The sequence below is a fragment of the Capra hircus genome, chromosome 11, assembly GCF_001704415.2.
Source record: "Capra hircus breed San Clemente chromosome 11, ASM170441v1, whole genome shotgun sequence".
NCBI lineage: Eukaryota > Metazoa > Chordata > Mammalia > Artiodactyla > Bovidae > Capra > Capra hircus.
The window spans coordinates 14,667,828-14,682,107 of NC_030818.1; the positions used below are offsets into that span (position 1 = coordinate 14,667,828).

The 14,280-nt window shown below is 40.3% G+C and overlaps 1 protein-coding gene across 1 annotated transcript in view; it reads right to left on the minus strand.

Moving 5' to 3' along the window:
- NLRC4 (NLR family CARD domain containing 4) overlaps positions 1,730-14,280 on the minus strand; it is a 46,746-nt gene continuing 34,195 nt past the window's right edge. The window contains exon 9 of the mRNA XM_005686398.2: positions 1,730-2,041. Coding sequence (XP_005686455.2) covers positions 1,749-2,041 — 293 coding nt within the window. The 3' untranslated portion in view covers positions 1,730-1,748. The remainder of the gene's footprint in view (positions 2,042-14,280) is intronic.

Here is a 14,280-nt window from a genome sequence, read left to right on the forward strand (position 1 = left end):
ACTGGAATTCCATTACCTCCACTAGCTTTGTTCATTGTGATGTTTCCTAAGACCCACTTGACTTTGTGTTCCAGGATGTCTGGCTCTAGGTGATCACCCCATCATGATTATCTGGGTTGTGAAGATCTTTTTGTACAGTTCTGTGTATTCTTGCCACGTCTTCTTAATATCTTCTGCTTCTATTAGGTCCATACCATTTCTGTCCTTTATTGTGCCCATCTTTGTATGAAGTGTTCCCTTGGTATCTCTAGTTTTCTTGAGTTATCTAGTCTTTCCCATTCTGTTGTTTTCCTCTGTTTCTTTGCATTGATCACTGAGGAAGGTTTTCTTATCTCTCCTTGCTATTATTCTTTGGGACTCTCCATTCAAATAGGTATATCTTTCCTTTTCTCCTTTGCCTTTAGCTTCTCTTCTTTTCTCAGCTATTTGTAAGACCTCCTCAGATAACCATTTTGCCTTTTTGCACTTCTTTTTCTTGGTCTTGATCACTGCCTCCTGTACCGTGTCACCAACCTCCATCCATAGTTTTTCAGGCACTCAGTCTATCAGATATAATCCCTTGAATCTAGTTGTCACTCCCACTGTATAATCGTAAGGAATTTGATTTAGGTCATACCTGAATGGTCTAGTGGTTTTCCCTACTTTCTTCAATATAAGTCTGAATTTGACAATAAGGAGTTCATGAATTGAGCCACGGTCAGCTCCCGGTCTTGTTTTTGCTGATTGTATAGAGCTTCTCCATCTTTGGCTGCAAAGAATATAATCAGTCTGATTTCTGTGTTGACCATCTGGTGATGTCCATGTGTAGAGTCTTGTGTTGTTGGAAGAGGGTGTTTGCTATGAGCAGTGCGTTCTCTTCACAAAACTCTATTAGCCTTTGCCCTGCTTCATTCCGTACTCCAAGGCCAAATTTGCCTGTTACTCTAGGTGTTTTTTGACTTCCTACTTTTGCATTCCAGTCCCCTATAATGGAACGGACATCTTTTTGGGTGTTAGTTCTAGAATGTCTTGTAGGTCTCCATAGAACTGTTCAGCTTCAGCTTCTTCAGCATTACTGGTCGGAGCATAGACTTGCATTACTGTGATATGGAATGGTTTGCCTTGGGAATGAACAGATCATTCTGTCATTTTTGAGATTGCATCCAAGTACTACATTTCAGACTCTTGACTGTGATGGCTACTCCATTTCTTCTAAGGGATTCTTGCCCACAGTAGTAGATAAAATGGTCATCTGTGTTAAATTCACCTGTTTATACATGTCATCAAGTTAAACTCCCTCCCACTTCCTCCTCTTTGGCCTCATTTTCCTAGCATCCTCCTCTTTTCTGTCTCCTTTTTATTTGAGTGATGAAATTAAGAAAGTTGATTTCCATGGAAGAGGCCAGCTAAGAAGGCGATGATGCCCCACATCATCCTTATATCCGTAAAAGAAGAAAACGTTTAGAAAGGGTGAGTTAGGCAGACACTGTTGAGAAGGATAATTTTTAGATATATAGTGGATTGCTGTTTACTTTCAGACTCTTGAAGTATATGAGCAAAGTTAGCATATTTTTATTAGCCAGGCCTTTATTGCAATCATGCAATTTAAAGAAACAATGCAAACATCTCAGTAACTTACAATGGTAAGCATACATTTCTTATAAGTATGCAGGGCACCTGGGGCAGTTTTTTTGAGCAAAGATTTTTAAATCACCAGGCTGAAAGTAATGGAGTCCCCAGAGCATTCAGAGGCTTAGGGTACCCTTTATTTAAGCAATTACTAGTTGAAAAGCACCTTTAAGAACACTGACATCATCGTCATCAAGTTGCCACCCAACAAGCTGAACCTCTTGCAGAAAAGTTAGTTTGGATAACACATGGCTAAGTTTCCTGACTAATGATGCATCAGGTAAGAGTGCTTTCGTACTGAAGTCAAAAAACACCAGTTGCTTAAGATTCTCAAATCCACTCATGAAGGCAAGCCATCCATCACTGCTTACACAATTTCCTGCCAAATCCAACTGCTGGAAGTTTTCCAGAGGATTCTCTTCAAAAAATACACCTGAATAAAAACAGAAATAAATCTATTAACTGGAAAAATGGTTTGGTTTTGTTTTAAGAGAAATGGCTATATTTGGACCAGTGCTTCACTTAAGAAAGAAATTCTCCGTGTAGTTAGAAAAGTGATTATAAACCTGGTTCATTATATTTACAAATTATATTTTTCCTAAAGTGTAAGGGAATCTGATAAATAGGAATTATAACAAATCAAGATAAATGACTTACATACTTTTTCTCTTTTCCTGACTTTTCCAAGTAATGGAAGATTGTGTAAAAATTGAGATGTGGGAGATAAAATTGAAATATTCAGCACCTGTTTTGAAAACTGGAGTCAGACTTTGGCAACATTAGGTCATTTCCTCTTCTGGAGAAGCATACACTACCTAATGATTGTTTCTTTGGGTGTGAAATGTTCCAAACTAAACTTGAGTAAGTAAACTCCTTCAGTATCTCAAGATAAAGAGTTTTAGGGTTGTTATTTTTAACCCTCTTTAAACTCTTCAGGAATTTCCTTATAGAATGGGGCACTCTAAAGTTCCTCCTCCAGGGACTGCCCTTACGGCACCATCCTTATGGCAGAAAGCAAAGAAGAACTAAAGAGCCTCTTGAAAGTGAAAGAGGAGAGTGAAAAAATTGGCTTAAAACTCAACATTCAGAAAATTAAGACCATGGCATCAGGTCCCATCATTTCATGGCAAATAGATGGGGAAACAATAGAAACAGTGAGAGACTATTTTGGGGGGTCCAAAATCTACAGATGGTGATTGCAGCCATGAAATTAAAAGACGCTTACTCCTTGCAAAGTTATGACAAACCTAGACAGCATATTAAAAAGCAGAGATACTATTTTGCCAACAAAGGTCCGTCTAGTCAAAGCCATGGTTTTTCAGTAGTCATGCATGGATGTGAGAGTTAGGACTATAAAGAAAGCTGAGTGCCGAAGAATTGATGCCTTTGAACTGTGATGTTGGAGAAGACTCTTGAGAGTCCCTTGGACTGCAAGGAGATCCAGCCAGTCTATCTTAAAGGAAATCAGTCCTGAATATTCATTGGAAGGACTGATGCTGAAGCTGAAACTCCAATACTTTGGCCACCTGATGGGAAGAATTGACTCATTTGATAAGACCCTGATGCTGGGAAAGATGGAAGGTGGGAGGAGAAGGAGATGACAGGATGAGATGGTTGGATGGCATCACTGACTCAATGGACATGAGTAAACTCCAGGAGTTGGTAATGGAGAGGGAGACCTGGCATGCTGCATTCCATGGGGTTGCAAAGAGTCGGACAGAACTGAGTGACTGAACTGAACAGGGCTGCCCTGGTGGCTCAGTGGATCAGAATCCACCTGCCAATGCAGGAGACAGGGTTTCAATCCCTGGTCCAGGCAGATCCCACATGGCTGGCAGCAGCTAAGCCCTTACGCCACCATTGTTAAGCCTGTGTTCAAGAGCCTGCCAGCTACAAATACTGAGTCCATGCACCCTATAGTCTGCTCTGCAACAAGAGAAGCCACTGCAAGAAGAAGCATGCTTACTGCAACTAGAGAATAGACCCCGCTCTTCACAATTGGAGAAAAGCCTGTGTAGCAACAAAGACCTCGCACAACCATAAATAAATAAATGTTTAAATTTTCTTTTTTAAAGTACTCCTACAATGGAAAGGTAAATATCCTGGCCATTACCATGAAGTCAAAGGTAACACCCTAAGAAACAGAGGAGTAAAGAACATGTAGGTTTCTGTCTGAAAGACTGCACAGAGCAAAGCCACTCCACCTGCCTGGACTGCACAGTCCTGAGTGTTATAGGAGAGGGGAATATAGCTCTGCTATGTAAGCCAAGGTGTGGCTGGGTCTCCTTAGACCAGCTTAGCCTGTGCCCACCCTCAATCATACATAGGGCCTCATTCCTCCTTTCTTCCTCCTTCCCATAATGAGCCCTTCTTTCTTCCTCATAGGTTTCTCCCTTCTCTTCTTAAACCTCTTTCTCAAGTCCTTTCTGTCTCTGCCTCGTTCCCAGGTTCTTCCCAGCAAAGTATGTGTTCAGTCAAAATACTGGTTGCCATGTCTGCATATAAAGTTCCTTCCCCCACAAAAAAGCAACTTCATTTCTCCTCAATTACCAGAACAGATTGCAGCACCTGAAAGGAACTTTAAGGAAGAAGAATTTCAAGCCCATCCCACCCTCAAAGGGTAAGCTATTTATACAGGCTACTTGCCAGGCTTAAAGAATGGTATCAGTTAGAGAGATTTGGGGATAATAACCAGAATGTGCACAAGCACACGCACCAAGAACAAGCAGTGTAATCCACAAGGGTACACATTTTGTTCACTCGATCTGGTGTTTTTGTCGTCATGAGGAGCAGACTACTGAGAGAAGAGGAATCAGTGACATTTAGCTCTGTAGGCTGTATGTGGCTTGTGGAGAATGCAAGTGGCTTGATCCTAATTCCAGGCAGAATCTCAGATTCTCTGGATAGGATTCTGATCCTTGAAGGGTTCCTACAACTTAAACAAAGCTCTAGTGTGGCAGAGACCACCCTGTAGTCCCCCTGAGCCAGAGCTCTTCCCACTTACTCATTCAACAAAAAGTTTTGAGTGCCTACCATGTACCCTGGATAGTGCTGGGTGCTGCTGCTGCTAAGTCACGTCAGTCGTGTCTGACTCTGCTACCCCATAGAAGGCAGCCCACCAGGCTCCCTCTGTCCCTGGGATTCTCCAGGCAAGAACACTGGGGTGGGTTGCCATTTCCTTCTCCAATGCGTGAAAGTGAAGTTGCTCAGTGCTGGGGATAACATAAAAGGACATATGGGCTCTGTCTCCTTGGGCTTACATGTAGTGTGAAAACATACATAACGAAGTAACTAGATGGAAGATAGGTGCTGTGGTGCGTCCAGGTGCCTTGGGAACACACAAAGGCAATAGATCTTTTAGCCCCACTTCATTTGCAGAAGAGTGGCAACTGGGCTTATATACTCCAGGAGAAAGAAGGATCCTTCTCAGGGAAAATTGAATTGCCTCCAAGGAAAGGCCCTACACAGGAAAAGCTATTTTTCTTTCCTGACCACCCAGGGTAAACCTAAGCCCCTCCGTCAGGTGCAGGGAGCTTCCTACCAACTTGTGCCTCACTCTAAAATGTGAAGAGAAGAGTTCAGGAATACCAGACAGTTGAGAACAGCCTCCAACAAGGAACTAAAGACAGACAAAAAGTCGAACAAAAAGCTCCCAAGAAATGAGGCAACATAGGGAACAGGAAAAACAGACTTCATAAATTTAGTTTTTTTCAGAGACCCCCAAAAGCTACTGTGTCTAACAATAAGATGCTATTTTAAAAAAATTACAAGTAGAAAGCAAAACAGAGCACTTGGAAAATTCTGAGGATCCATGTGGCAGAATGATTTGGCCCAGAACTTAGCACTGAGCTAGAACATAAGTATAGTCAGTGGTGGTGGGTTTTTTTTTTGAGGAAAAAAATTGGATAATGGAGTTCAGATGTGATGCCTGTCTTTTTGAGAACATGCTAGATTGTGAGTTTAGCCTCAAACATATAAATCAAACTATGTCATCTAAAAAAGTAAGTGAGAACAGGTGCAGTAGATCCCTGAGCTCACAATGATTCCTATTCAATAGTCCCAGACTGCTGATCAGGGAGAAACAAAATCTCGGGGGTCAGAATTTAAACATGACAATTAAAGCTTTAAGATGAAGTGTACTCTCTAAGGAAGAGCGGAGAACCTAGGACCAGGTTCTAAGGAAGATCGGGAGCATTTAACATCTGTATGGAGGAACTGCCATGGAAAAGGAGGCTGAGAAGTAACCGAGGCAGCATGGAAGTCAAGAGAACATTTTGAAAAGGAGAGAGTACTCAGTGTCAACTTTTGCATAGGTAAGTCAAACACTTTGGGGAAATATCCATTGAGTCATATGCAAGTGTGTAGCGTCAGCTGGAATAAGAAGGAAGCAGAGGATGGTCAGATAGTGGAGATGTGTTGAGGGTACATAAATTTTTGCCTTGAAGGGAAGGAGGGAGAGGATGATAGTCGTAGGGGGAAGATAGAAGTCAGGAAGAGTTCTGTATAAAATGAGAGAGATTTGAGTACCTTTAAGAATTGATAGGAAAGAGTAAAGTGAAAGTGAAGTCGCTCAGTCGTGTCCAACTCTTTGCAACCCCATGGACTGTAGCCTACCAGGCTCCTCCATCCATGGGATTCTCCAGGCAAGAATACTGGAGTGGGTTGCCTTTTCCTTCTCCAGGGGATCTTCCCGACGCAGGGATCAAACCCAGGTCTCCTGCACTGCAGGCAGACGCTTTAAACTCTGAGCCACCAGGAAAGAGTAAAGAAGGGCATAATTGTTGAAATGATCTTGAACAGGGATGAGGGCAGGGATGGGATCTCAATCAAGGCTAGAGCAAAGAGACTGCCCTTAAAAGGGGATAGACCCACTATAATGTAATAAGAAAAGGGTGGGGGGAGGAAATCACATTCATTGTGAAATAGAGAAAGACATGGATTACGGAGAATAAAGTTTATATTTGTTTATATAGAGAAAGCTGCATACAGAGGCACAGCAAGATTGTCAGGAAATGTTGACAGGTTGTGTTTATTGTTTATTCAGAATTGGATAGATCACTAATTTCACCTACTCACTCATGAATCTATCACTTAATCTGAGAATAGAACATGGATAAAAACTTGGATCTATTATGTGGTATCCTCCTGTTGTACACATCTGTCCCCACTGACCCACGGAAACTGCTCTTCTGATTTAGAGTTTGTCATTCTTTTGTATTTTTAAAAATACAGTTTTGACAAGTACTGTGTAAATACAGTTGCTTAGGATATACCTTTAGGGTCTTCTATATATATAGTATACATACCATAAAATTCAACCTTTTAAAGTATAACTATAATGGGTTTTGGGCTTCCCCACAGGCTCAGCAGTAAAGAATCCACCTGCAACGCAGGAGATGCGGGCAGGAGACTCGGGTTCAGTTCCTGGGTTGTGATGACCCCCTGGAAAAAGGAAATGGCAAGCCATTCCAGTCTTATTGCTTGAAAAATCCCAATCCATGGGATTGGGGTCTCAAAAGAGACATGACTGGGCAACTAAACAGCAACAACATAGTGGGTTTTAGTATATCCACAAAGTGGTACACCATTATCTAATTCCAGGACATCTTCATCACCCCCAAAACTGAACTCCACAGCATTAGCAGTCATTCTCACCCCACCCCCCAACACTGGCAACCATTAATCCACTTTTCGTCACTATGGATTTGCCCATTTTGGACATTTCATGTAAATGTAATCATACTATATATGGTCTTCTGTGACTGGCTTCTTTCACTTAGTGTGGTATTTTCAAGGTTCATCCATGTTACAGTGTGTTCTAACACTTCATTCCTTTTAACAGCTGAATAACACTCTATTTTGTAGATACATCACATTGTGTGTATCCATTTAGCAGTGATGGACACTTGGGTTGTTTCCACTTTGGGATTATAAAATACGCGATGAACATTGTTATGCATGCTTTTGTATGGACACATATTTATGCATGCTTTTGTATGGACACATATTTTCATTTCTCTTGGATTCCTCAGGGTGGAATTGGTAACTCTATGTTTAACCTTTTGAAGAGGTGCCAGAATGTTTTCCTAAGTAAGAAACAGTCCAACCACCAGCATAGGAGGGCTCCACTTTTTCTATGTCCTTGTCAACACTTTTTATTACCTGTCCGTTTTTTATTTAACCATCCTAGTGGATGGTAAGAGGCATTTCACTGTGGCTTTGGTTTTCATTTCCCTGATGGCTAATGATACTGAGCATTTTTTCTGATGTTTATTAGCCATTTATATATCTTCTTTGGAGAAATGCCTATTTAGATTCTTTGTCTTCTCTAAACTCTATCAAGTTGTCTTTTTATCAATGAGTTGTAGGAGTTCTTTATGTATTCTAGATAGTAGTCCTTTATCAGATATGTGATATGAATAAAGCCACTACAAACATTCATGTGCCTAGGTCTCCACATTGGTTAATGAAATTATTTATGTTGCTCTGCTTTTTCTTGATCAATTTTGCTTAATTTTTAATCTCTATTCGTTACTCTTTAAAAAACTGTTTTAAGCTTTACCAATCTTTCTTTAAACTTATTTTTGTCTTCTATTTCATTGATTTATATTCTTATGTTTATTATCTTGAGTTTACTCTTTTCTGGCTTCTTAAATTAGAAGCAATAATTTTCAGCCTTTCTTCTCTTCTAATATAAGTATTTAAGACTACAAGCATTTTACCAAGCCCTGCTCTTGCTGCATGCTATATTTCTATATATAATGCTTTCTTACCATTTTCTCTAAGTATTTTCATTGAAATTTGTCACTATAAACCTGAAGTGTACCTATCTGCCAAATTGTGTGATTTTTCCCAGTGGTCTGAGTGTAGGTACAGAACAAGTGGAAAATTGAGGACAATCCAGGCTTTCAGTTTTGCCAGCAAATACACCCTAACCACTGTATCTAATTTCACACCTCACCTCCACTCTCATTTTCTCCCTGCATCTCATTAAGTAGTCGTTATTTAGAAATTCCATCTCTCATTACACTTTCTTCATTTCACTTTTGCATCTATCACACACACAGGTCATCACTAAATGTCTTTGCCTAAATTGACTTGTCATACTGTGGGCCACAAGGGTTTCAGCTATTTTGACAAGAACGTTTGCAGGATGAAGGATGGAATTTAGACTAGGTGGGAAGAAAAGTCAAAATAAACAGGAGAAATTTATTAGGAAAGTGGTAGTGGGCTCAATGGACTGGATGTCCAAATGAAATGAACTGGTGATGAGTCACTACGTAACTAACATGGAAACTTAGAAGGCTGTTTGAGAATGAATCGTCTGAATTTAATATCTTGTAGAACAGCTTTAGGTGGAGTTATCATAATCTGATAATTCCATCCTCACAGATGGGTGAAGGATAATAGAAGGGAAGGACCAAAGAGGAGGTTCCTGAGTGTTGCCTGAGTAGTTTCACATAAGAAGTGAAGTCTTCTCAGTTGATGACCAAAATTAGAGGGTGAGGAATTCTGTAAGACAGTTGTCAAAGGCTTCAGTGCATAAGAAAAGATGACAGTAAATTCAGAATTCGTAGCAATAAGGACAAGCCATAGTTCAGTTAAATGGCCTAAGCCACATGGAAGTAGGGATCCTTCATGAGGTTGGAGGAGTGGACTGGAAGGACAGTGAAAATCAAGGAGAAATTGACCTTGCCTTTTGGACCCTGAGAGGCATAAAGATCAAGAGAATAAAAGTGATTGATTAAGAGAGCTGTAGGGGAGAGCCAGGTTTCAGTTAGGACCAGGAGGTATCTAAAACCGCTGGTAAAGAGGTACTTTTCTGAAAATACACCTTATGTCTCCAGCACATCTTATCTACCACATATTTCAATAAACACTTCCTATGACATATTTCCTCCCTGCTTCTTCCTATGGAGCCTATATTTCATTAGAGTCCCCATCTCTTATTACTAGCCTGAATTTTATTATCCCATCTCAAGACATATTGTGTCTCATCCATCACATATACCATCACTTAATAGGGATGGGAATCCCAAAGCCAGCTCTAAGCCAGGAGAAGTACTATGGACCAGAGTCAAGAAACTTATGCTAGAGGTTTGAAGAGTTGGTTGGTTCAGATATCATAAAGAGTTTATGAAATCATACAAATGTATTTCAGAATTTGGGTATGATTTTATATGTATAAGAAAATAGCATTTACTATAATGAGTTTTCTAAGAACCCAAGCTAGCCTATATCTCATGGCAAATAGTGGAGGTGCTATAAGTTCTTTTATACAACATAGGTATTTAGTGTGGGATATACACTCAACACCAAGTCTAATGGCCTGAGCCCTGTTCTCTAAGATCTCACAGTTAAGTGGGACAGATAGATATATGAATACATTCTCTAAGTTCAAATGGTAAGTGCTCTAACAAAAATAAATGGCTATCTGTGTGTAATAATGAAAACCACAGGTTTTTAAAACCTGAATTGAATATAAGTACATTGGAAGACTGACATGCATATTAAAGCTGAACATATGAAAAGTGAAAGTCAGTTGCATCCAACACTTTGTGACCCCATGAACTGTAGCCCACCAGGTTCCTCTGTCCATGATACTCTCCAGGCAAGAATACTGGAGTAGGTAGCCATTTTCTTCTCCAGGGGATCTTCCCAACCCAGGGATCAAACCCGGGTCTCCTACATTGTAAGCAGACTCTACCATTTGAACCACCAGCAAAGCCCAAAGCTTAAAATATGCTTTACCTGTAAACCAAACCCACTCCTATGTAGACACCCAGCAGAAATGTGCCCATATGTTCACCAAAAGATGTACACAAGGATGTTCATAGCAGCACTATTTATAGTATTCAAAAGATCAAATTACTCAAATATTAACAGTAGAATGGAAAAAACCAGTTGAAGTATGTTCACACAATAGATTTTACAGCAATGAGAATGAATGAATCTTGCCTACACATAATAATATGGATGAATTTAACACACATGATATTGAACCAAAGAAAACTCAAAAGAATATACAGTGTATGATTCCATTTATGTAAAATTAAAAAGCAGCCAAGACTAATCTATGATGTTAGATAGAAGTCAGGAAGCTGGGAGAAGGGAGCTACAAAACTGAGAATCTTTTGTTTCTTTCTTTTTTTTTTTAATCTTCCACGTCTTGATCTGGGTACTAGTTACATGGGTATATGAACCTTATGAAAATTCATTGTACTATCTACTTAGGATTTGTACACTTTCTGTGCGTATGTTACACATCAATTAAAAAACAAAACTAAAATGAACCCTGATTTTGGCTTCTTCTGCCTTTTAACATGATTCATATTATGGAGGAAATAAATCTATTCTTCTCTCTGCTGTTAATAGAGCCCAGCAGTAGAGGGGAAGAATGTGAAGCCTGTTATTCATAGAGCACATTAGTGTGGCTATGTGAAGGAAGGGCTTCCCTGGTGGCTCAGTGGTAAGGAATCCTCCTGTCAATGCAGGAGACCCGGGTTCAATCCCTGGGTCAGGAAGATCCCCTGGAGAAGAAACTAGCAACCCTCTCCAGTATTCTTGCCTGGGAAATCCCATGGACAGAGGAGCCTGGCAGGCTATAGTCCATGGTGTGGTAAAAGACTGGACGCGACTTAGCGACTGAACAACAGTGTGAAGGAAGGTCCTGAACTGAGTTTGGTATTAGGGGGCTAGAGGTGATTGAGTTACTCTTCATAACAACATAGAAGGATTTTTTTTTTTGGGGGGGATTGTAAGAGATGGTGATGAAATAGGACAGGGCAGTTGACAGGCAACTGGAGCCTGAATTGGCAGAAATGGTCTTGCATCTATTTGAGAAAGGGGAAGAGCCAATATTAAACTTCAGTGCTATTCAGAGCTATCATGTAAGCCCACATTTACAAATACTTAGAAGCATTCAGTGAATCTGCTACATCTGTAATTATACTGGGACCTTCTTGTAGATGTTAAGGATAAGTGGATTCTCCCCATCTGAGTAACTTGGAGAATAGGGAAAGGGGTAAGTTGACACAGATCCAGAGTCACACAAAGACAGAAATGCAGAGCCAGGAGGGACCACAGGAACAGAAGCCCTGGAACTAGCTTATGGATTAGAGCAGTTTTTAAAATCATTTTTAAAATTGAAGTATAGTTAATTTTTCTCTTGTGTTGTTGGAAGAGGGTGTTTGCTCTGACCAGTGCGTTTTCTTGGCAAAACTCTATTAGTCTTTGCCCTGCTTCATTTATTGACTATGCCAAAGCCTTTGACTGTGTGGATCACAATGAACTGTGGAAAATTCTTCAAGAGATGGGAATACCAGACCACCTGACCTGCCTATTGAAAAATCTGTATGCAGGTCAGGAAGCAACAGTTAGAACTGGATATGGAACAACAGACTGGTTCCAAATAGGAAAAGGAGTAGGTCAAGGCTGTATATTGTCACCCTGCTTATTTCACTTATATGCAGAGTACATCATGAGAAACGCTGGACTGGAAGAAACACAAGCTGGAATCAAGATTGCCAGGAGAAATATCAATCACCTCAGATATGCAGATGACACCACCCTTATGGCAGAAAGTGCGGAGGAACTCAAAAGCCTCTTGATGAAAGTGAAAGTGGAGAGTGAAAAAGTTGGCTTAAAGCTCAACATTCAGAAAATGAAGATCATGGCATCTGGTCCCATCACTTCATGGGAAATAGATGGGGAAACAGTGGAAACAGTGGCAGACTTTATTTTTCTGGGCTCCAAAATCACTGCAGATGGTGACTGCAGCCATGAAATTAAAAGATGCTTACTCCTTGGAAGAAAAGTTATGACCAACCTAGATAGCATATTCAAAAGCAGAGACATTACTTTGCCGACTAAGGTCTGTCTAGTCAAGGCTATGGTTTTTCCAGTGGTCATGTATGGATGTGAGAGTTGGACTGTGAAGAAGGCTGAGCACTGAAGAACTGATGCTTTTGAACTGTGGTGTTGGAGAAGACTCTTGAGAGTCCCTTGGACTGCAAGGAGATCCAACCAGTCCATTCTGAAGGAGATCAGCCCTGGGATTTCTTTGGAAGGAATGATGCTAAAGCTGAAGCTCCAGTACTTTGGCCACCTCATGCGAAGACTTGACTCATTGGAAAAGACTCTGATGCTGGGAGGGATTGGGGGCAGGAGGAGAAGGGGACGACAGAGGATGAGATGGCTGGATGGCATCACTGACTCGAAGGGCGTGAGTCTGGGTGAACTCCAGGAGTTGGTGATGAACAGGGAGGCCTGGCGTACTGCAATTCATGGAGTCGCAAAGAGTCGGACACGACTGAGCGACTGAACTGAACTGAACTGATAGTTAATTTATAATATGTTAGTTTCAGGTGTACACCAAAGTGATTTAGTTCTGTATATATATTTTTCCTGTTCAGATTCTTTTCCATTATAGGTTATTGTAAGATATTGAAAGTTCCCTGTGTTGTACAGTAGGTCCTGATGCCCCTCTATTTTATATATAGTAGTGTGCATATGTGAATCCAAAACTTCCAATTTAATTCTCCACCTGCCCCCAATCCTGCTGTTTTCTTTGGTAACCATAAGATTTTTTTTATGTCCAAGAGTCTGTAAATAAGTATTTGCATCATTTTATAGATTCCACTTATAAGTGATGTCATATAATATTTCCTTGTCTGACTTCCTTCACTTCACATGATCATTTCTAGGTCCATCCCTGTTTCTACAAATGGCATTTCATGCTTTTTTATGGCTAATATTCCATTGCATAGATGTACCACTTTTTTTTTTTTTAGTGATTTTAAGAAGATTTTAAAGTATATGTAAATACTATAAAAATGTGTGTGTATGTGTGCATTGGATAACAAGATAAAATATACTTTTAAAATGTGGGTCATAGGCAAAAAAATTTGAAAGACTCTGGACAAGAGGCTTAAAACAACCATCTAGGTTACTCTTAGGGGTGCAGAAGAGAGAGCATAAGGAGACTATTTCACCAAGAGTAGCTAGTGGGAAGCTGCTAGTAGCACAGGAAACTGACCCTAGTGCTCTCTAACAACCTAGAGGGGTGAGATGGAGTAGGAAGGAGGCTCAAGAAGGAAGGGACATATGTATACCTATGGCTGATTTATGTTGATATATGGCAGAAACCAACACAACATTATAAGGCAATTATTGTCCAATTAAAAATAAATAATTTTTCTTAAAAAAGGAGACTATTTCACCAAAAAAGAGATACATCAGCTAGGTCTTAAAGGACTGTAGAGGAGGTGAAGGACTTCCTAGATGGAATGCATGTACAAAGGCATTTTGGAGGACTAGCAAGAGGTTCATGAGGATGCAGCCTCACATAGGTGGGGAGGCATGCAGAAGATGAAGGTGGAGAGGAATGTGGATTGGGGCTCTATTGTGAAGGATCTTATACATCAAAAGTGAGCAGCCTGAAGAAGTTCTGTTTTGAAGGAAGATGACCCTAGCATCTGGTTCCCCTTGGAGCTGCCAGAAAATAATGATCACAGTACCATTTATTGAGCATATACAACGAGTCAGTATTGAACTTCTTACTATTCATTAGCTCAATTATGGATTAGTATAATAACCTCTCATATGGTAGGCATCGTAATTATCCCCATTTGACAGATGAGCAAACTGAGGTTCAGCAGCTTGAAGTTGCTG